The sequence below is a fragment of the Puccinia triticina genome, chromosome 10A, assembly GCF_026914185.1.
Source record: "Puccinia triticina chromosome 10A, complete sequence".
Lineage (NCBI taxonomy): Eukaryota > Fungi > Basidiomycota > Pucciniomycetes > Pucciniales > Pucciniaceae > Puccinia > Puccinia triticina.
In genome coordinates, this window is record NC_070567.1 from 5696920 (window position 1) to 5718047 (window position 21128).

General features: G+C 44.9%; 6 protein-coding genes across 6 annotated transcripts; 4 read left to right on the forward strand and 2 right to left on the reverse strand.

Annotated features, from left to right (window-relative positions):
* Window positions 1–28: 28 nt before the first annotated feature.
* PtA15_10A578 (uncharacterized protein) lies at window positions 29–2359 on the reverse strand (the record flags this gene model as incomplete). The annotated part of the gene is made up of 1 exon (XM_053160767.1): window positions 29–2359. One exon carries the CDS (start codon window positions 2357–2359, stop codon window positions 29–31), a length of 2331 nt encoding a protein of 776 aa, XP_053024709.1.
* Window positions 2360–3493: 1134 nt separating this feature from the next.
* PtA15_10A579 (uncharacterized protein) lies at window positions 3494–3919 on the forward strand (the record flags this gene model as incomplete). The annotated part of the gene is made up of 1 exon (XM_053160768.1): window positions 3494–3919. The coding sequence occupies one exon, from the start codon at window positions 3494–3496 to the stop codon at window positions 3917–3919; it is 426 nt and encodes a 141-aa protein (XP_053024710.1).
* A 1733-nt stretch (window positions 3920–5652) lies between these two features.
* On the forward strand, window positions 5653–6060 carry PtA15_10A580 (uncharacterized protein; the record flags this gene model as incomplete). Its single annotated transcript, XM_053160770.1, has 1 exon — window positions 5653–6060. The coding sequence occupies one exon, from the start codon at window positions 5653–5655 to the stop codon at window positions 6058–6060; it is 408 nt and encodes a 135-aa protein (XP_053024711.1).
* A 2583-nt stretch (window positions 6061–8643) lies between these two features.
* On the forward strand, window positions 8644–10109 carry PtA15_10A581 (uncharacterized protein; the record flags this gene model as incomplete). The annotated part of the gene is made up of 4 exons (XM_053160771.1): window positions 8644–8776; window positions 8885–9369; window positions 9444–9854; window positions 9933–10109. The coding sequence occupies 4 exons, from the start codon at window positions 8644–8646 to the stop codon at window positions 10107–10109; spliced, it is 1206 nt and encodes a 401-aa protein (XP_053024712.1).
* Window positions 10110–17491: 7382 nt separating this feature from the next.
* Window positions 17492–18996, reverse strand: PtA15_10A582 (uncharacterized protein; the record flags this gene model as incomplete). Its single annotated transcript, XM_053160772.1, has 9 exons — window positions 17492–17563; window positions 17646–17804; window positions 17891–17970; window positions 18069–18175; window positions 18281–18420; window positions 18484–18596; window positions 18706–18756; window positions 18831–18857; window positions 18948–18996. 9 exons carry the CDS (start codon window positions 18994–18996, stop codon window positions 17492–17494), a joined length of 798 nt encoding a protein of 265 aa, XP_053024713.1.
* A 412-nt stretch (window positions 18997–19408) lies between these two features.
* Window positions 19409–20333, forward strand: PtA15_10A583 (uncharacterized protein; the record flags this gene model as incomplete). Its single annotated transcript, XM_053160773.1, has 5 exons — window positions 19409–19417; window positions 19503–19735; window positions 19813–19951; window positions 20034–20198; window positions 20289–20333. 5 exons carry the CDS (start codon window positions 19409–19411, stop codon window positions 20331–20333), a joined length of 591 nt encoding a protein of 196 aa, XP_053024714.1.
* Between the last annotated feature and the right edge of the window lie 795 nt (window positions 20334–21128).

Below are 21128 nucleotides of genomic sequence, written 5' to 3' on the forward strand. Positions count from 1 at the left end.
CGGTTTTGGAAAAAAAGATCAAGGAAAACTACGAAGAAGAAGATTTGAAGTAGATAGGCACTGAATGTCGGTCTTCAGATCTCCAACAAAGAAGGGTATGATGAGCCGGAGGATGAGGATTGAGCTGAGCTGGGGCTGGAGCATGACGAGAGCCGGGCAGCTTGGGGACGAGGTCGAGGGTGAGTTGGCGGGGATGGTCTTGAGCAGTGTGGTGATCAACTTGGGTCTTGAAGCGGTCGATTAGCGAGTAGAACTTCTGGTTGAATGGGCTGAATGTCTGACCATCACGATCATGACTAGGATCACTCAAAAACTTCGACAGGCGTATATTACCACCAAGAATTGGACGATAGAAGTCAATAAGAGCTGAAGTTGAGTCGGCCTTGTCCCTCTTTGCTTCGGAGGACGGATTGAGGATAGCGTGGAAGTGGAGAGTCATCAGCTTGGCGATCTTGGGCCGGATCTTGAAGATCTTCTGGAGGCTCGACTTGATCGATTGGAGGTCTTGAGTACTAATAAATCGGTACTTCGTCCGAACCAGTTTCCCGTCCACGGGGCCATTCAAGATCAACCGTTCAATCAGCAACTCTTCTCTGCTCTGCTCGGTTTGGCTTCCCGTCTTAGCTGACGATTCAGCTCGAGGGACATCCAGGTCTAGACATTCAATCAAGTGCTCATCGATTATCAGGTATTCATTGACCAGTTGGTTCAGATTTGCCTGAATTTCTTCGACTAGAGAGCTGGAAGAAGGAGAAGATCGATCGAGAGTGGAGATGAGCGCTTGGGTCGATCTGAGCAGCCGAACAAACCAGGCGGAGATGACGTGTAAGAAGCGGATACCTGTTCTGGAGCCCATCAGCTTGGCGTCCAATCCGTATCGGCTCGTCCAGACCTGCGATATACGATGCACTTCAGAGGGCGCTAGGAAGGTCTGTATCCTCAGACAGTTCAGTAAGGTTCGACTGTTGGCTTTGATCAGGTGTTCCGGGTGCTGATCGATAAAACGCTCGACGAACCGAAAGACGCACTCGACCGGTAACCGATCCGATTTCGTGCTAGGAGAGTCGTCAGTGGGTCGCTGTCGCTTGAGGTTGTATAATCCGAAGACCAATGCCTCTAACAGACTCGTGGCCCAATACGGGGTAATGTCCAGCCGGGAACTTTCGGCGGCACTCCTCTTGAGATCAAGGTTGAGGATCATCTCAACAAACTCCTTCGCCTCTTTCCATCTTCCAAGCTCCATCAGCCGCTTCGTCAGAGTCACCAGTGCCCGACCGTCCTTCCTGACGTATTCAGAATCCCAGCGATGGTGTTTCAGGAAATCTTCGATCGGCATCCAACTCTGCTCCTCCGTCCTGGCCAGCAAGGTCTTTTTTGAGCATGGTTTGGTCGGAGGAGGGTCCGATCCAGAAGGGACGGGATCGTCCATCGAATCGAAATGTTCGAGCTTAGAAGGCCTTCTTGGTCGGATTGAGAACAGCCTCGTCAAGCATTGATCACTAACTTGATGACCGTCGGCTTTGATCGCATCTAATGTCAACTGAACCCCTTTGAACTTGTTTAATGCTTGATAGGAACAAGCAATCAACTCTTGCGTTTCTTGGTTCTTCGGGATCCCTCGTTCCTCCATCTCCTTGATCAATCTTCGAGCCAGATGATATCGCTCGGATTGGTAGTAATATGCGATCAAATGGTTGTAAGATTGAATCGAGACTAGCCCTTCTTCCGTGCTATGAAACCTGATGATCGGTTCGATGAGTCTCTTAGGTAGTCGCCGATGGATGAGCTCTTTGATCCTTCTGGCAAACACTTCTTGATTGGGTGAAGATTTCAAGAAGCGGATGTAGATCTGAGTCCATTGTAAGGCTTGTTCGAGGGAGCGGAAGGTCGGCTCACGGCTGGAGGAGGAGGAGGATGACGACAAAGGGAGCGAATGGGATTGATGAGGTGGATAATGATCGAGGGAGAATTTGGAAGTTGATGGTTGAGGTGGGGGTGGAGGAAGCGGATTGATCTTGATGAGTTTCTGGATGCTTCTGTCCATCGCTTGGGAGCTTGAGTAGATTTTCTTGGACCTTTCGAGTTCAGCTAAGGTGCCGGAAACGGGGTCGCGAGGATGACCAAGGCGAGCGCTCGACGGGGGGTGGCTACTCCTGGAGAGGCAGGCTGCTCCGGTGATGAAGTGGTCGAGCAGAGGGTTCAATGGATCTCTTGCTCGGTAGGCTTTCTTGATTGGCCGTCTTGGCGGTGAGCTTTTCGTGGATGGGGATGGGGTACTCTTGCTTGTTGATTGGCGGGCGAGCGATGGGGAGTTCTGGTTGATCTTGGTCGTCAGTTTGGTCAGTTGGCAGTTGAACATCGCAGAAGTCGAGCAACCAAGACAGAGGACGAGGCGAGAGAAAGCAAGCACCAGCAACACTTGATCGGATTATCTAATCAAGGCGCAGCACACAGCTCCAACCTCGCCCCGCCGAGAGAACTTGATCATCTGGTGTTACACAACCGTAACTTGTTCACCTTTGCTATATAGCAGGCCTCCCACAGCATTTCTAAGTCTGATGTGCAGTCAGTGTCAAAGTTGTCGGAAGCTATAAAATCCACGACCTCCTTTGAATCCACTGCCAAGGGATACATAGTTAGGTTAACCAGGTTTAGGTTGCCCACGGCACCAGGTTTCTCCCCATACCAAGTGCCTTCAGCGGCAGTCGTAACCTCATAGCCCAACTCGAAACGGCTACGGTGCGCTGTTAAATTTCCGCATTGTTTTCCCTGTTGCTGGGGCATTCGCCTCAACCCGCCACTTCCGCAAGCCTGGCTCCTTGGTAACTTTGGACGCGTCCCTTTTTCACCAGGAGCATCGCGTGTGCCAACGCGTCTCTTACTAGTACCCGCCAACGAATCATGGCCTGCTTCGCCGTGGGGTCCGAGGACCAAAGACAGGACTGGCGCGGTTAGAAAATCCGTGCAGCTTCAAGAGTGTAATAGTTTTTGAGGTGGGCTGGCATTCTGACAGTCTGAATCGAAATCTTTCTTGCCATCACGGCAAGCTCTGGTGCGTTTCAATGTGGACCACGTCGGAAATTCAGATGGTTTTGGGGAAAGACCAGCCATCTTTGTCGACTTCGGACGCCTATAAAAGAAGCAGTCCGGTCCGCACCCTCCACCCTTCTCCATCCTCCACCCGCTATTCTTTTCAAGCTCCACATCCCGACAGCATCCAAAACCTCCAGATATATTCTCAGTCCACCAAAGAGAAACAAAATAATCTCCACCCTTGACGTGATCCCAACAACAATCCTTTTATCTCACCAAAGCTAACAGTTTTTTGAGGATAATAAGAGTGATATATTTCCACCATAAAATAAATCAGTGAGTCCAGATTCATCAACCGATGATCTTTCTTTGTGATCTGTATAACTGACTTTTCTTTTTCTGATTGTTTTCAGATTCACGCCTGTGTTTTCTCCTGATTTTTTTTCTTGGATACCCAAAGATGTTGCTCAATACCCCGCAGAGCTTGGCGCTTCTCCTCAACGAATGTGATTCCATCACTGATTCAGAAGGCAGTCAGAGCCCAAGAACCAGACTTGGATCCAAAGCCGCACTTTTTTCAGCCCCACTGGAGCCTTCACTTTTGCGTACCACCACAGTCGAGTCAATCATCCAGCGCAACCCCTACCGACACGCAAAGGTTGAGCTTGGCTTATACCTTCTGCTTGACTCGGACCCAATGCTTGACGGCGATCTACCTTCTGCAGGACACCAATCCTCTTCCTCAACTGGAAACTACTGGCTCGATTGCGCGGAATCAGAAACATCAATCTCATTCAATGATCCCAATGAAATACCTTCCCACCTTTACAACCCTCCGCGTCTACCCATGATGCAATTGCTCAAGAACTGGTGGCGATACCGTTAAAGCAAATGATTCGAAATGATCATTCTGAGATCCGCAACGTCTCACCCTCGGAGCTCTTCGACTTTGCACTCCAATCGTGAATTGTTGAGTGCTGCGTACTCAGGCGCCCCAAAATTTCATGCATGGAGCATGCCACACCTCAATGTGGACCACCATATCTCTTTCTTAAGCATCAAATCAAGTCGCCGCAACCAATTCGCGGCTCCAGATAATCTGTCAAATTGCATCGGATCAAGAACAATCCTTAAATCGTTAATGCCAGTGTCTCTCAGCATCTGTCTCTGTCTCTCTATGTGTCCTGTTCTGTCTCTTTTCTTGTTCCTCACTTTCTGTCTTCTTTCTTCCTCATACCTGCATCCTAATGCCAGTGTCTCTCAGCATCTGTCTCTGTCTCTTTATTTGTTCTGTTTGGTCTCTTTCCTTGCTCCTCAGTTTCTGTCTTCTTTCTTCCTCACATCTGCATCCTTTGTCTGTCTCGGTCTCTGATTTTCTCCTTGTTATCTGAACTCCTCATTAAAATACGTAAATTAATTTTCATCATCCTAAGCTCCAAAGTTTAATTTTGTAACAGGCCTTTCCAATAGGGCCTTCTTCCTGCGGGCGCGTCGCACCTGTCAAAATTAGGACTGTTGAGATATGAATATATAATCTAACACAATCTTGTGAAAGGGGGTGTTGGTTGGCATATTCTTTTCGAACATCAAACCCGCGGTGGTCTCCGGGAGATTCTCTTCGGACAGATTCTTGTGAGCTTGTTTGATGGGAGTGAGAACAACCGGGTGAGGGTTTGAGCTCAAGATCTCAGTGATCCAAATATCCGCGGAGTGTCCACTGAGATTTCTCAAAAACTCATTTTGGTACATATTTTTCTAATCCGGTGCCCCATGTCATTACATCAATTCGCATGAACAGCACCAGTCTTGTCTCCATCAAAATGAACCTCTCCTGCGTGGTGTTGACAGCTTAATTGTACTGAGCTAATGTGCCAGTGGCGTTGTGCTACGACTGTTTTCTTCTTATCACTGCAGAACCCGCCGCAACCAGCCCTCTCCGCGTCTCTATCATGAGTGACTTGGAACGCGTCCCTTGACCGCAGGACACATCGCGTTTCCCCTCGCGTCTGCTACTAGCATCCGCCGGCCAATCAAGGCCTGCGTCGGCGTGGGGTCCGAGAGCCAGAGAGAAGGCTAGCACACTATGGCTGGGTGGGCGCGCTTAGAAACTCCGTGCAGCTTCAAGAGCGTCCAAGTTATTCAGGTGGGCTGGTATTTCATCAGTCTGACTCAAAATATCTCTTGCCACCACGGCAAGCTCGGGTGCGTTTTGATGTGGACCGCGATGGAAATTCGGCTGGTCTTTGGGATAGACCAGCCATCTTTGTCGGCTTCCGACGCCTACGCCTATAAAAGAAGCAGTCCGGTCGTCACCCTCCATCTTTCTCCATCCTCCATCAGCTATCGTTTTCAAACTCCACAAATCATCAGCATCAAAAACCTTCAACCAAAAACAATCAAAAACATCTCCATACGCGACGTGATCCCAATATCTTCGAACAACTTGTTCAGGATAATCAGAGTCTTCTTGAATTTTAAATAAAGAACAAAACAGTGAGTTCAGATTCATCAACCAATGTTCCTTCCCAGTGATCTCTATAACTGACCTTTTTGTCTTCTTGATTGCTTTACAGATTCGCACCTGTGTTTTTTTACAGACTTTCTTTTGGATACCCAAAGATGTTGTTCAATACCCCAAAGAGCCTGCTTCTTCTCAACGAATGTGATTCCATCACTGATTCAGAAGGCAGCCAGAACCCGCGAACCAGACTTCTTCTTTCCACCCCACTCGAGCCTTCAGTTTTGCGCACCGCCACAGTCAAGTCAATCATCCAGCGCAACCACTACCGACACGCAAAGGTTGAGCTTGGCTTATACCTTCTGCTTGACTCGGACCCAATGCTCGACGGCGATCTACCTTCTGCAGGACACCGATCCTCTTCCTCTACCGGAAACTACTGGCTCGATTGCGCGGAGTCAGAAACGTCAATCTCATTCAATGATCCCAATGAAATACCTTCCCACCTTTACAACCCTCCGCGTTTGCCCATGATGCAATTGCTCAAGAACTGGTGGCGATACCGTTAAAGCAAATGATTCAAACTAATCATTGCGAGAACCGCAACGTCTCACCCTCGGAGCTCTTCGACTTTGCACTCCGTGAATTGATGAGTGCTGAGTACCCAGGCGCCCCAAAATCTGAACATTCAACGCCTCAGGAAGAAGAAACAATGCGGACCACTGCTGCATTCCCTTCAACTCCAACAAGCCTGTCGATTTCCGAAATCCTACTTATCTGTTTTTTAAACATCGAATCCAGTCCTGGAAACCAATTCGCGGCTCCAGAGACCTTACCAATCTGTCAAATTTCATCGGATCGACATCAATCCTTAAATTGTTAATGGCAATGTCTCTCAGTATCTGTCTTTGTCTCTCTATTTTTTCTGTTCTGTCGATTTTCTTGTTCCCCAGTTTCTGTCTTCCCTCTTCCTCATATCTGCATCCTGCTTTCTGTCTCTGTCTCTGTGTTTTTCCTTGGTATGAGACCTCCTCATCAAAATACGTAAATTAAATTTTATTATCCTGAGCTCCAAAGTTTGATTTCGCAACAAGCCTTTCCGATAGGGCCGTCCTGCTCCTGGCGCGCCGCGCCTGTCAAAATCAGGACTGTTGCGACGTGAATATTTCATCTAACACACTTCCTTCACTTGGATATCTTGTGAAAGAGGGCGTGGGTTAGGATATTCTTGTCGAGAATCAAACCCGCGGTGGTCTGCTTTTTTCTCGGAGTGATTCTCCTCGGAGAGATTCCGGTGAGCCTGTTTGATGGGAGTGACACGAACTTAACGCAGTCCCTCCGAGTAGGTCGCGTGAAGCGCGTTCAAGCGCCACTCGGAGGGACTTGGATAAATTCGGGAGTGACAACAATCGAATGACTGTTTGAGCTCAAGATTTCAGTGATACATCCACGCAGTGTACACTTTGACTTCTCAAAGACTCACTTTTGTACATATTTATTCTAATCCGGTGCCCAGTGCTATGACAGAAATTTGCACAAACAGTGCCAGGTTTGTCTCCATCAAAATGTCCCTCCCTTACAACTCTCCGCGTCTGCCAATGATGCAACTGGTCGCGATACCGTTCAAGGAAATGATTCCAAATAACCATTCCGACTCCCAGAGCTGCCTTGTCTCGCCGCCAGAGCTTTTCGATATTGGCCTCCCATCTTGAATCCTAAAGTCATGCGTGTCCATGCACCCTCAAATCTCACGGCGGGAACATTCAACAGAATCAAATCAATGCTCAGGAAGGCGAACCAATATGAACAGATACGGACCACTCGGACACATCCCCTTGAATCCCAAGCATGTTTGATTCGAACATCCTTCTCATGCTTGCCAGTTTTCTTGCAAACATTCAATCAAGCCTTTGATGCCAATCAGCAGCTGTAGAGTCTTTAAATATCTTTCAACTTCCATTGGATCCGGATCAAGCTTTAAATCATTAATTTTATCACTGCCAAGCTGGTATCTGTCCTTGTATCTGTCTCTGTATTTTTCTCGGTTTGTTTCTGCTTGACATTTCCATCTCTTCTCTGTTTTTTTCTTCCTTCTTCCTCTTATCTGCCTCCTGCTTTCTGATTCTGTGATTTCAGTGTTTCTTCTTGTTTTCATATGTTATCATCCTGATCTCCAAAGTTTGATTTCGTGACAGGCCTTGCAGCCTGAGAGGGCCAATGTTATACAGGACGGATTTCTGAGAGGGCCTCCGGGCTTCCGCGCGGCGCGCCTTGCAAAAGTAGTGTTTGTCTGTTGACACAAATAACTTCAATAATTTTTGTACATGAGATTCCTACTCGAGTCAAGGTTTGCCAATGAAGTCGACACATGAGGCTTCTAAATAACATATCAGTTCAATGATCTCAGAAGTACATGTGTCGTTCTTGAACATTCTTTTGGAATGTTTGACTGAAGCCAAATTCTCACAAAAGCAGTCACTATGTTGTTGGTGCAAGGGGTTTGAGGTCAGACAAGTTTTTAGTGGAGGAGTCCAATTGTAGATAGCGGCGCATATTGTGGGCCGCGGAAAGAAAGAAAAACTACACAGAGGCGGTGTATGAAGTCAGGCGATACAATACATGATGATCGTTTCTTCGCCGGTAGTTCGGAAATCGGCCTTGAAGAAAAGGTTTCACTCCTCATGAACGACTCCGAGCTATGTCCATAGGATCAGGATGAAAGGCCTGGTGAACAAGAACCAGCTACGCACCCGAATAAGATCCAAATGGATACCTTTGAGCACCATGCTTGAAAGGCAACTACAAACCAATACAAGCAACGAGCTGAAAACAAGACAGCATTCAATCAAGAAAGGTGCTTAACATTTCACCAGCTTGGACCGTTGCACGAATCTTCAAGGTTTTAACAACTAGACAAGTAGTCAAGAGTGCTTGGAAAAACAAAGGAGTGAAAGGAATTCAATAACCGGTTTGCCCAGTGCGACCTACGGCCTCTAGTGAGGCTGAGCTAGCCCGCTCACATTCCCCATATTTAAAGTATCCTTTCCAACTTCACTAATCCAATTATCCACGCTATAATCCCTAGCTACTGTTTAGCCAAAGTCGATCAACTGAATTGCCGCCCCCAATACCATCGACCCCAACCCATTAGAATGGATGTTAGCCAACCCATCAGATCTCCATCTGCTGACGAGCGAGCGGAAGAAGAGAAAAATCAGCAAGGAGAAAACGCACCACACCAAGAAAAAGGACACCAACGCGAAGCCAACAAAAGCCTCACCCAATGTAATGTCTGGTTTTGCAACGTGCTCTCACGCCTCCTCCACCCCAACCTCTTGCCGTCATCCTACCTGCTCACAAGCATTTCACCTTCCACCTTTGCTTGCGTAACAGTGGGCATTATCATGCTCTTGTCGTTGCTTATCTATCAGATGATCAGCTCACTCGGCAGCCACTTCTTCAGTTCGGCCAATCTCCCAAATCCGATCTGCCTGCTGGCAGGCTCGCTCACCTCATTCTCAACCGCGGTAGTCTACTTCTACTGTGCAACCCTCCATGGGCCATTCTGCACTCCCAAATATGCTAGAATGGATCCGGATCAAATCTCTCAGATTGCGCCCACCATCAGCGGGACAGCACAGAAGGCCTCAGACATCTTTGACTCAGTCATTCAACTGACTGATCGCAGAAACCTCGGAATCAATCAGAGCGAGATCCTTCACTATGCATCGAAATTCCGTTGGTCCAGCGAACTAACTAACAAGGATATCCTCAAGGATGAACTGGTCGAGCTGGTAGGCATGACGGACGAAGTCAATCATAAACTGGTTGACCTCAATCGCCACGGTTGGGATGCGTTTTCGTTCATTTCTTATGGGGTGAGGACCATCCTGTTGTTTTTTTGCTTCTTGGTGACGATTGAAAATTAACTGCTCAGCAAACCCGAATCTAGTTTTCGAGACTAGGAGATTTGATTCATTCATGGGTTCAGACCGCGAACACGAAACACACCTCTCAAACAATCGCCAATAATCTGAAGATTTGGTATGGAGATCTGTCGACGAAGCTGAACCGGCTCCTGGTTGTGATGGAAAGCTTAATTCCTCTTGCCTCCCGGGTCTCTAATCTTGGTATCCGAGTCTCAGAAAGGTTGCAACAAGAACGATTTCAGTTGATCAACAAAATCTCTCGCCAAGGCTTATGGAAAAAGCTAGCGGATCTTACTACTTCCTCCGGCAAACAACTTCACAATGACCTGGCGCTCATTTCGGAATCAATCAAGAGCGTAAAATTCACCTGGATCAAATTGCAGGCGATGTACACTGATTTGTTGGCGTATCAAAATCATGTTGCTCATCTCAAGGTACGCTCGATATCCTCCCTCGCTTTTTTCCTTTGAATTGGCCAAGTTATGCTCATAAATAAGTTCAACCCTTTTCAGGCTAGCTTAATAGGATGGCATCTGGTCGACCACCAATTAGCGCCTGAAGATAAACTTTTATCAATGAGAGAAGCGATTCAATACTTCGAAACCAAAATCAAAGTTGTTAAATCGAATTCTAAATCGCCTTACTTTTTCTCCTATTCAACTGATACTAAACTCAATTCTGATGCTTGACGGTGAAAACCAATCAGAGAAATCACATGAGCTCTAGTTACTTCTTCGACTGCTTACTAAATTCTTGTTTTTCAGATACCCCGTTATTGTAGATAGAAAAATTGAATGGAATTTTGTCGTGTTTTTGTTTTGCCTTTGCTTTGCGCACGAGAAGGACATCTTTGTGTGGATTTCAGCGAGCTTTTTTCAGTAGCCTGTAGCAGTATTTTGCTACACTAGCCACCGAAATAGTGGAAAAACACTTTTCTGAGTGCTGAAAAAGCTAGCAAAACCACTGAGATAGCAATGTTTGGTTGCTAAATGTGCTGAGCCCTGAAGCAGCAGAAAAAATGCTGCGCTGACCGCTGAAAAGGAGAACTTTCCCCTGAAAAATATGGGTGTTTTGAGAACTCCTATGGAATGAGTGGCAGTAATATGAGGGGGAGATAACAATTTTTTTGCTTAGCTTGGAACCATATTAAGTCAACAATTGTCTTTCCTTCTCTTTGAGAGGAATCAGGTTGTTTTGTTTTTGCTTCTTTGACTTTGTCTAGAGAAATAATAATGCAGAATTAGCACACATCCAGTCAGTTGAGAGTGAAAATATCAGCTGCTAACCTTCTGCACTTGTTGTCATTCTATCTCTTAACAACCGGGGGCTAGGATTTTCCACTGATCAATCTGAACTTGCGTATTGCGGAGGAAGTGCCTACATGCATTGACATGATGCATCACCAGGGGGGAATTAGTGACACTCTCTAGAGAGTGCCAGACCATAATTTTATCATCCAAATGGTCTGGTTCAATTTTGTTGAACTTCACGTAGTTCTTTGTTATTCTCAAACTTAAGCTAGTTAAATCTTATACACAGCAATTAGTGACACCCCGTTGTTGACCCCAAAACTTAGTTTATCTCATAAAGCCTGCATGCCATTGTACTTGTCTTTCCTCTCAACTCATTGTTTCCTCAAGCTCAACACACAATTGCTAACACTCATCTTATTGATCAGGTGTTTATTTCATTACACACACATCATGTACTCTGGTCTTAAACCTTCTACTTTTCTCATTCAGGTTAGTGATTGTTATTGGTGTCTCAAGTTGTATCATGTAGATACTCATATCACTACACCTTTAAAGGTGTATAATAAGAAATAAATCAACTCATTGTTTCTTCAAGCTCAACACACTTCTTATCAATCAGGTTAGTGACTTTTATTGGTGTCTTAAGTTGTATTGTGTAGATACTCATATCACTACACTTCTAAAGGTTAGTAATTGTTATCAGTGTGTTAAGTTGTATGTGTAGATACTCATATCACTATACCTCTAAAGCTCATTGTTCATTAAATTTCAACTGCAACTCTTTTTACAATTTTTTTCCCAATACAACACCAACTATAGGTGAAGTTGTTGTGGAATGATCTGTGACTCAATTTCAACACATGAAAATATCTCTGTTTAGATTGTCTTTTTGTTTCATCATTATCACAATTCTGGATGTGAAATTCAATGTACACCATGTGTTGGCAAGAATTTTATTATCCTCATGCTGAAAAATATCCTTGACCAAGTGACAAGGAATTTTTTGCAGGAACAATTTTTTCATTTACAACATAAAATCACATAATGAAGCCAACTTGTAAAATGTAGCAGCCACAAAGGTTCATCCAAATGGTAGATGAATCCTTGTGGCATATTTCTGCCATGGATATTCCCATATAATTGGGAGGAGATTGGTTTGAAATCAAATTTCAATTCCTAAGTATCCAACAGTACCAAAGCTGGGAAAACCAGTGTAACCTGCAATAAAAAAATGTGAAAAGTACCAGAGCAAGTTTTGACCACCTTTTTTTTACCAACAACTGAACTGTTTAAGAAGTGTAAACTTTGATTTTCCATCATATTTTCATTTGGTACCCTGCAGCTGGCATATTTGAATACACCACAGTTCGCAGTTGACACAAGTTCAACATGGGGAATTGTGTCAGCCTAACCTTCCCAACGCGACCCACGTGGAACATGCTGCTTGGGATGCTCAATAAGACACTTGGGCAATGGTCAAGGCAGGTCTTGCAGTTAGATTCTAATCCTGGCAGAGTGGTGAGGTGTGCAGTTTGACCAAAGCATTGCCTGTGCTTTTGGGGTTTACTGCAAGGGCAATGGGACGTTTCTGCTGTCCAAGTGTAGAGATGGCACTTGGCATCTGCTGCAATTCTCCACACAGTTTCAGCCAAGATTGATGTGGAAGTTTTAGTAGTGATCCAGGGTCAAAACTTGCACAAAGCTGCCTTGCAGGTTTTGCGCCCCCACAAAACTTTCACAAAGCTGACTTGAAGGTTTTGGGCCCCTGCAAAAATTGCACATAGCTGCCTTGTTGGTTTTGCGCCCCCACAAAACCAGCACAAAGCTGTTTGCAGGCTTTGCTCACCCACAAAACTAGCACAAAGCTGCCTTGGAGGTTTTGGGCTACCACAAAACTTGCATAAAGCTGCCTTGCAAGTTTTGGGCCACATTGAAACTTGCACAAATCTTCCTTGCAGTTTTTTGGGGGTGCAATACCTGCAAGGCAGCTTTGTGCAATTTTTGTGGGGGCCCAAAACCTTCAAGTTTTGCGGGTGGGCAAAAACTGCAAGGCAGATTTGTGCAAGTTTCATGGTGGCCCAAAACTTTCAAGGCAGCTTTGTGCAATTTGTGTGGTGGTGGCCCAAAAACTGCAAGGCAGCTTTGTGCAAGTTTTGTGGGGGGGCAAAACCTTCAAGGAGCTTTGTCACGGTTTTGTGGGGGCGCAAAACCTGCAAGGCAGCTTTGTGCAAGTTTTTTTGGGGGAAAAAACCTGCAATATAGCTTTGTGCAAGTTTTGTGGGGGCTCTAAAACTGCAAGGGAGCTTTTTCCAAGCTTTGTGGGGGTGCAAAACCTGCAAGGCAGCTTTGTGCAAGATTTGTGGATTGGCAAAACCTACAAGGCAGCTTTGTGCAAGTTTTGTGGAGGCCCCAAACACGCAAGGCAACTTTGTGCACGTTTTGCAGCGGCCCGAAACCTGCAAGGCAGCTTTTTGCAAGTTTTGTGGTGCCTCACAACCTGCAAGGCAGCTTTTTGCAAGCTTTGCAGGGCAAAAAACCCGCGAGGCAGCTTTGCACAAGCTTTGTGGTGGCCCAAAACCTTGTTGAGTTGGAGAGCTGTCATTATTTCTTTTTCATCTCTTGTTGTGTGTGTGCTACATACATGTCACAGTCATTTCTCATATTTCACTTTAGTTTCACATTGTCCGGTAGTGTACTGGCGGCAGCAGACGTGGAAGGCTTCTCTTTTCCTCATCCTTCCACCACCATCATCCACTCACCCGTATTGTGTCTGCTGCCTCCAGGTTAGTCATCTTTTCTTTTCTCTTCTAGTGTTTTTCCTTTCTTTTCTTTTCTGTCATGTGCAATACCATCCTTCCACCACCATCATCCACTCACCCGTATCGTTTCTGCTGCCTCCAGCTCTTGTCTTGCTTATCAAACCTACAAGGTAGCTTTGTGCAAGTTTTGTGGGGGCGCAAACCCTGCAAGGCAGCTTTGTGAAATTTTCCTGGTGGACCAAAAAATGCAAGGCCGCCTATTACAAGTTTTGTGGTGGCCCAAAACCTGCAAGGCTGCTTTGTGCAGGTTTGTTGGGGGCTCAAAGCCGTCAAGGAAGCTTTCTGCAAGGTCTTTTTTGGCAGCAAGGCAGTCTTTTTCAAGCTTTTTGGTGGCCCAAAACCCAAAAGGCAGGTTTTTGCAAGTTTTGTGGGGGCCCAAAACCTGCAAGACAGTTTTTTGGGGGCCCCAAACCTGCAAGGCAGTTTTGTGGAAGTTTCTGGGGGCTCAGAACCTGGAAGGCAGGTTTGTGCAATTTTGGTGGGGCCCAAAAATGTCCAAAAGCAATAAAATACCTGCTTCAAATTACAATCTCTTAATAGTCTCTGGTGGAAGTATATTTTTTCTTAAATTACATGTGAGAATTTCCCAAGGGATTGTGTGCTTGTCCAGTTGGATGGCAAGATTAAACCAAAAGGCTTTAGTGCTATCTTGTAAATTGCCTATGACCATTGAAGCTCACCTCCATTCTTGATGAACGGGGTCTGTGAGCATGTGTCCTATTTTTTGATCCAAACATCTATGTTACCATTTCCATCAAAGCTGGTTATGTAAACCAAGACAGGTTCTCTTTGGGCATTGCAATCCAATAGGTGGTTGCTGCTGATAAGATGTTGGTTTTGAATCACTTCTTCTTGGTTGGTGATATGTGCCTCTTGTGCTTGTCCATCAATCATTTTTGTGTCCATTTTATTGATGTATCAGGATATGTTCAGTGTCAAGATGGTATCTAGTAGGTTGTTGGTGGTTTTAGAAATGGTATAAAACATCGATTTAGGTACATTAGATTAATTTTATTGTTCTAGTAGATCAGCCTTGGGTAGAAAATAGGAAAGGAGGTACATGAGATCTATTTTTATTGTTCTAGTAAATCAGTGTTGGGTAGCTGAGATAGTTGGTTCTAGGGTAAAACTTACTGTTTTGCAAAGCCTTTAGTGGTCATGAGTATGGAGTGGTTTGGAGAGCTGGATCTTTGTATAGGTTCTAAATGTTTTATGAGGGTTAATTGGAGCACTTTCTGTGCAATCTGGGACCCCCACAGATGTTGTCTTAGACCCAAAAAGTCTAGATTTTTGCATGTAAACTACCTTTTTGGCCTCAAGATCACTTCTTGGAGGCCCACTGTAAGACTCAAAAGTGGTTTTGGACCCCTTTTGCTGAATGGAGAAGGGGATGGTGTAGTTTAAAGAACTGAAATTCTAAAGAAGACCCAACAGGCTAGAGAATAACTTTTTGGACTCAGGTATCAGTTGGCAACCATGTCCTGGGTCCATTTTTTGCCCAAAGAATGGACCAAGTCCCGCACCCCGCACCGCCTTGTGTCCACCAGTGGTACTTAAGGCGGGTACCAACAATACTTTGCACCTTTTTCTCAGATAATTTCACTCACAAGTAACATAGTACCTGGCAATCATTTGCCTGCTATACTTTTCCTTCTCACTCAAAAGCTGTAGTAACTTATAAGATTGATAGCTCAAACTGACAGTGTTTGAGTCCTGGGGGCAATGATTTGATAGATGCACTTTTTGGTCTGTTGAAGCCATGAGCCATTGAGATTTCTCCGGTGCTGTTGGAGCAGGTGCTGGCTGATCAATGATAGCCATGGGGTACTGGCTTGATGATCAGGCCCCTACATCCGCCCCTTCCCACAGTCCAACCTCAATTGTGTGCCACAGTCAATGCCTCAGATATGACCAGATCCAAGACCTCAACTGTGATGCAACACAGCCAACAGCTTTTTATTGGGTCATAGCCGGGTCATTGGGCCGGCCCAAGCCCCCACCCTATCTGGGGGATTCAGATGGGCGGGTAAGCCCCCACTGCAAGAAAAACTCTAGAAACTGCTTGCAGTTGAGATGCAGCAAGCTTGAATCAAGCCTCAGCTCAAGCTGGAGTCAAGCACCCAAATTCCATGTTGGTGCACCTTGAGTGTGTACCTTGTTCAGCATCTCAATACTGAAAATGCTGTAGTGCTTATGCAGTAGGCTGAGGAAAATGTTCAACCTTGCAAATGAGCATACCCCTGAGCAACCTTTTATTTGCTTTTAGTAAAAATTCCATCTGCCATTGAATCCAGCCAGAATAGCATAACAGGGGTATGTACACATGAAAGGGATATGTACATGTGAAAGGAATATGTACGCATGAAAGGGGAATGTGATCTGGTGTATTAACACATAAAAGACACAAATTATTAAAGGGGTATGTATGCACAAAAGGGGTATGTGCAGTAAGGGGTCTTTGCACATGAAAGGGATATGTAAACATCACCTGAATGATGAAAGGGGTATTGAAAGGGATGTAAAAAACTCAAAGGGGACATGTAAACATCAAAGGGTCATGAATGCATGATGAAATGGGTATGTACACATTGTGAAAGGGATACATGCCCATGAAAGGGATACACACACATGAAAGGGGTATGTGCACATAAAGGGGTATGTACACATTATGAAAGGGGTGAATGCATAAAAAAGGGACATGTGCACATGAAAGGGGTATGTGCACATGAAAGGGGAACTTTCATATGAAAGGGAAATTTGCACAGGTATCAACTCAGTATTTTGGGGCCTGCATGTACTCAGTTTTTTGTACCTCAGACTCAATTTTGCATAAAATATACAATGTGCATGGAATCAACCAGTGCTTGATTCTTGCATGAGGCACAGCTTGCCTTGAGCTCTTGCATCTCAACTGCAAGCAGTTTCTAGAGTTTTTCTTGCAGTGCCCCCCCCTACTTTTCAAAAACAAAACAGGTGGGTGCCAGCAATACCAGGTACCTAGCAATGGGTACAAAAAATTATTCTCTACACCAAGCTAAGCTTGGCAAGTTTTAATCATGTGATAGGATTGGCCAGTTCAGGATGAAGTAGTTTGATCAATATTGAGAGGGGAAAAACTAAATAAAAAATATGTATGAATCCAAAATTCATACATTTTTTTCTTGGTTTTTCCCCTCTCAAGGGTCACGGGTGAAGGTTCACCAGTTATGAATACATGTACAATATGCCCCTTCAGCATGTACATGTCCCCATGTTGGAATCATTCCAATTACATGGTTGGTTCAAAGCCAAAGTGTCTTTGAAGGAAAACATGTCTACATTACCCACATATTTAGGGGGTTTTGAGTGTCCTTATGAAACTGAATGACTAGTAAAGATGATGTACATGGTTCAATTTAAACAAATTCTAACAATCTAGACTCACACAACTCTAGTCATCTGCGCTGTTATTCTGTTGTCCCTTGTGTTGGTTTCATTTCTCTTATCTTTTCCTGCCACCATAGCATGTACATTGTAGAGTGACCATGGCTGTAAACATTCTTCAAGCCTCTGACTCCTGAGATACACCCTCTACTAATTTTTTCTGTGCAAGTTATGATGATGTCAACTTGGGCCAAATTCAGAACCAGAATGCAATAGTAGAAAACCATGAACTCATAGTAGTCATAATCTACACAAACATGCATGCTTCCCACCGCATCAAATACAATACATACTAATGTAAGAGTTTATGAGTCCACACTAACTGACTAGACTGTAGTAGAAGTATATGTATGAATGCTTATACATAGTAGTAGCTACTCTATATATCATGTACACCATGCAGATGCACTTCCTCTCTTGTTCTTCTTCAAGCTGGTCTTCACCTAGGCTTTCCTTTTCTCATTAATTCCTTTGAAATCACACTCATTTCATATGACTCAGGCCTTTGGCCCTCCGCTCCACTGATCTTCTCAGGGAAGGACTTATAGTCCTTCCAACAAGGTCTTTTACAATTGGTTAGTGTTGTGTGGGAGCAGCTCGTTCGTTATTTTTCTTCTTCTGATCATGCTGAATGATCAACATTTGAAGCTGAAAAACATACGTCATTATAAGCGAGTAATCCTACACATACCTCGAAATAGGTAAATGAAGAAACAGAGAGAGAGCGTACCTGTATCATTCCCAAACCTTGGCTTTTGAGAGGAATCAGACGTTTTGAAGCTGCTGGTGCTGATGGAAAGGTCAAGTCATTTGCTTTGGAAGATGTGCTTTGTTCATCTTGGCTGGGGGAAGCTGGGCTCTCGCAAGGTATCCATTGAGGGGGCCGATCCTATTTTGAAGTGTAATGAACAGAGACATTTCAATCGAATAATGTATTTCAAGCGGTGCTTGTAAGTATCACGAGCTTTCACTGACATTTTTCTTACTGTGTTCGGAGGCAGGCTCTTTGGTCATGTCATTCAGTTCCAAAAATGTCGTCCATGTTAGATCTGCTCCTTTTTTTTTTAAAATCGCGATCGAATAAGAGCTGTTGAGCGGCTTATGAAAAATTAAGTGAGATTGAAAGAAGGGTGTGATAAGATATGACGGTAACCTTGCTTGATGGGATCACCCAGATGGGCATTACAGGAATTGAGCTTGATCAAGAAAGCCCGGATGTGTAGTTCAGCATCCGCTTTACTCCCATACGCTGCAATCGGTCTGGACCGGGTAGGATCATAAAAATAACAGAGCTGATCAGAGATCTCCTTGCAATAGAATCCGTTTTTCTCTTCCTTCAGGATATGAAAGCATTTATATGCTTACCGGATGTCCCGATCAGCTTCATTTTCGAATGTGGTAATCGGATCGACCAAGTATTGTAAGTTAAAAACGAAGTGTTCACGTGGTCTATTCGGGGTAGCTGAATTGTCTTGTACAGCTAATATCAACTTCTTGGCGAGTCCCTTCAACCATTAGGGAATTTGATTAGTCTTTTGCAACGATTGGGGATAAATCATCTTGCTCACTTTGACGACTTCTTCCATCGACTGTGAGATGACTTCACCGATGTAAGATGTCAGGACCGGATGACGAGAGGACATCACTTCAACGTTGAACTTCTTCCTCTGTTCGAATAAATCTGTCAGCGTTCGAAATTCGATTCGACGCAAATTAAAATCCTGAAGGCACTTGAATCCTCGTGCTGAAATTTTTGATATGACAGCTGCATAGGTCCAAAATTATCGCACCTGCAGGGTAAACATTCCGGAGATATAGTATTTGATGAAAAGCCACCTCGACTTTTTGGAGGAAACCTCCGATGGCAAATGAGCTTCAATATTCCCTGAGCTTGCTTTCACTGGGTTGAGCTTACGAAATTCGCCAATCAGTCGCAGGGTTTCTAGTTCAATCCAAGAGCGATGGGCGATTATCATGAATCCCTTGTTGTATGACATGTCAGGAAATGATTCGAGAATCGAGAGCCACGAACCATTAAAAGTCATGTTTTGAGTTGGTGGTGGGACATCTTTCTCGTTCATCTTGAAGAAGGTCAGGCCTCGTGTGGGTAGGAATCGAAGGGATTAGAGCCGCTACTAGGACTTGATCACCAGTTCCTTGATGGGCAGTTAAGGGTATGGTGAGGTTCAGATCTGGATATGTCCATGAATGAAGCCAGGGGCTCTTCCAACCACCATGAACGCCCTTTCTTCAGCCTCTTATTATTTTGCAGCTTTCGGCAAGTGAGAGTCCCTTCGACCAAGGACTGGCATCGATGTTGCTGGCTGAGAGCAGGTGGGTGGCACCACCCCCGTCGGCGTCTTGGCTTCAGCCCGGCGGGATGGCGAAGTTGAATATTCAATTGGCTGCCGGCGAAGGTCCCTCCGCCAGAGTTGCCACACAGCCGAACCTCAACTTCAACCCACCACAACCACCCCCAATCCAACCTCAAAAATGGCACACGTAAGTCAGAGAGCACACCGTTTCCATCGGATCAACTCCAGAGAACTGACTTATTTCCCTTGATTTGCATTTTCCCGCGCCACAGGTCTGTCAGAATTTGGACTCGTACTCTTCATACCGAGATTCAAGATCGCCATTATCATATGAGGACCAACAGCTTCAACTTTCTCGATCGTCAACGGTCTATGTGGGCAACCTATCATTCTTCACGACCGAAGAACAGATCTTTGAGCTGTTCTCAAAAGCCGCTCTTATCAAACGAATCATCATGGGACTCGATCGGAATTCCAAAACGCCCTGTGGATTCTGTTTCGTCGAGTTGAGTTGTCCGACCCAGCGAAACAAGATGGATCGATAATCCCGCTTACTTCTTAGCTTCTCGAAACGTCTTCCAGGTATTATCGACCAGAAGATGCACTAGCTTGTTTGAGATACATCTCCGGCACGAAGCTTGACGAACGCGTGATTCGGGCAGACCTAGACCCGGGATATCTAGATGGCCGGCAGTATGGAAGAGGAAAGAGTGGCGGACAGGTAAGTTGGCCTCTTTATTTTTCTTATAAAAAATAGCCCAGATAGGGAGAAAAGGTACTGAGCAGCCTTGATGAAACGAAAGGTACGGGACGAGTACCGGGAAGATTATGATGTCGGTCGAGGTGGATGGGGACACTTGAAACAAAAACAAGAAGAACGACAGCGCCAAATGAGGCAGGATGAAATGTACCGTGATGATCATGATGGAGGCGGGAATCGTGAGGTTCCTGATGGGGCTGGTGAAGGGGTAGGGCACTGAAGTTGACTTGAATGAAAAAAAAAGAAAATCCACTGTGATAAAGCTGACTTGATATTTTATTGTATGTTAATGTTACAGGGCCCTCGGTTTCGAGAAGAACAAGCAGAAGAGGATGCAGATTGACGAGATCATCTCTCGTTTGTCTACTTTATCAGTGGAAATCTTACGCGTCATTCTTGCTTCGCCAGTCCGTGTCTTTCTTCGGATAGGTTGTATCAAAAAGCTATACATCTGGTATATAGTCCCCCCACAAGATTACAATAATATGAATAGCATTATTGGAGATTTGATATCCCATCGGCCTTCTCCTGCACGGATCACACGCCATCAACAACTTGATTATATTAAAACTACACGATCTAAGCGAAGCTCTCGAAAAATCACTGCTCTAATAAATGCCATGTGCACAACTATTTGGAATGATTGGTTGAATTGCAGTTCATTCTCAACGAGTGCCGTCCTCCCCGTAGATCTGTGAAGCAGATAAACACCGCACCAGTGTTACACGAAACATATTTGATAAATTGCGTGTTTCACGCTTTTTATCGTCACCCCTGTGCCAGAGGATGTTTTTGTCGGCTCACTGTTGATATCTTTTTACGTTATGTAGTCCCAAATCTCAGTGACAGACTCACAGATGAAAAAAAAAAGCATAATCGCAAAAAATCTCTGAAGGAATGCATGTTTCGCATTATGGAAGTTTTGACGAAGCGTCAAAAATAAAGACGAATAAATAGTTCTTTTGCCTGACCTTTTGTTGTTCACAAAAATAAGATTTGCCGCCCTCTCTATAAACAGACTCAAATAACTGCAGCATTTATGACATGACATTGAGATGTGCAGCCAGACGGGTCGTCAAACACCTCTCACAGAGAAAAGGATGTGCTCGTATTTTGAAGGTTTGGAGCGCAAAACTCG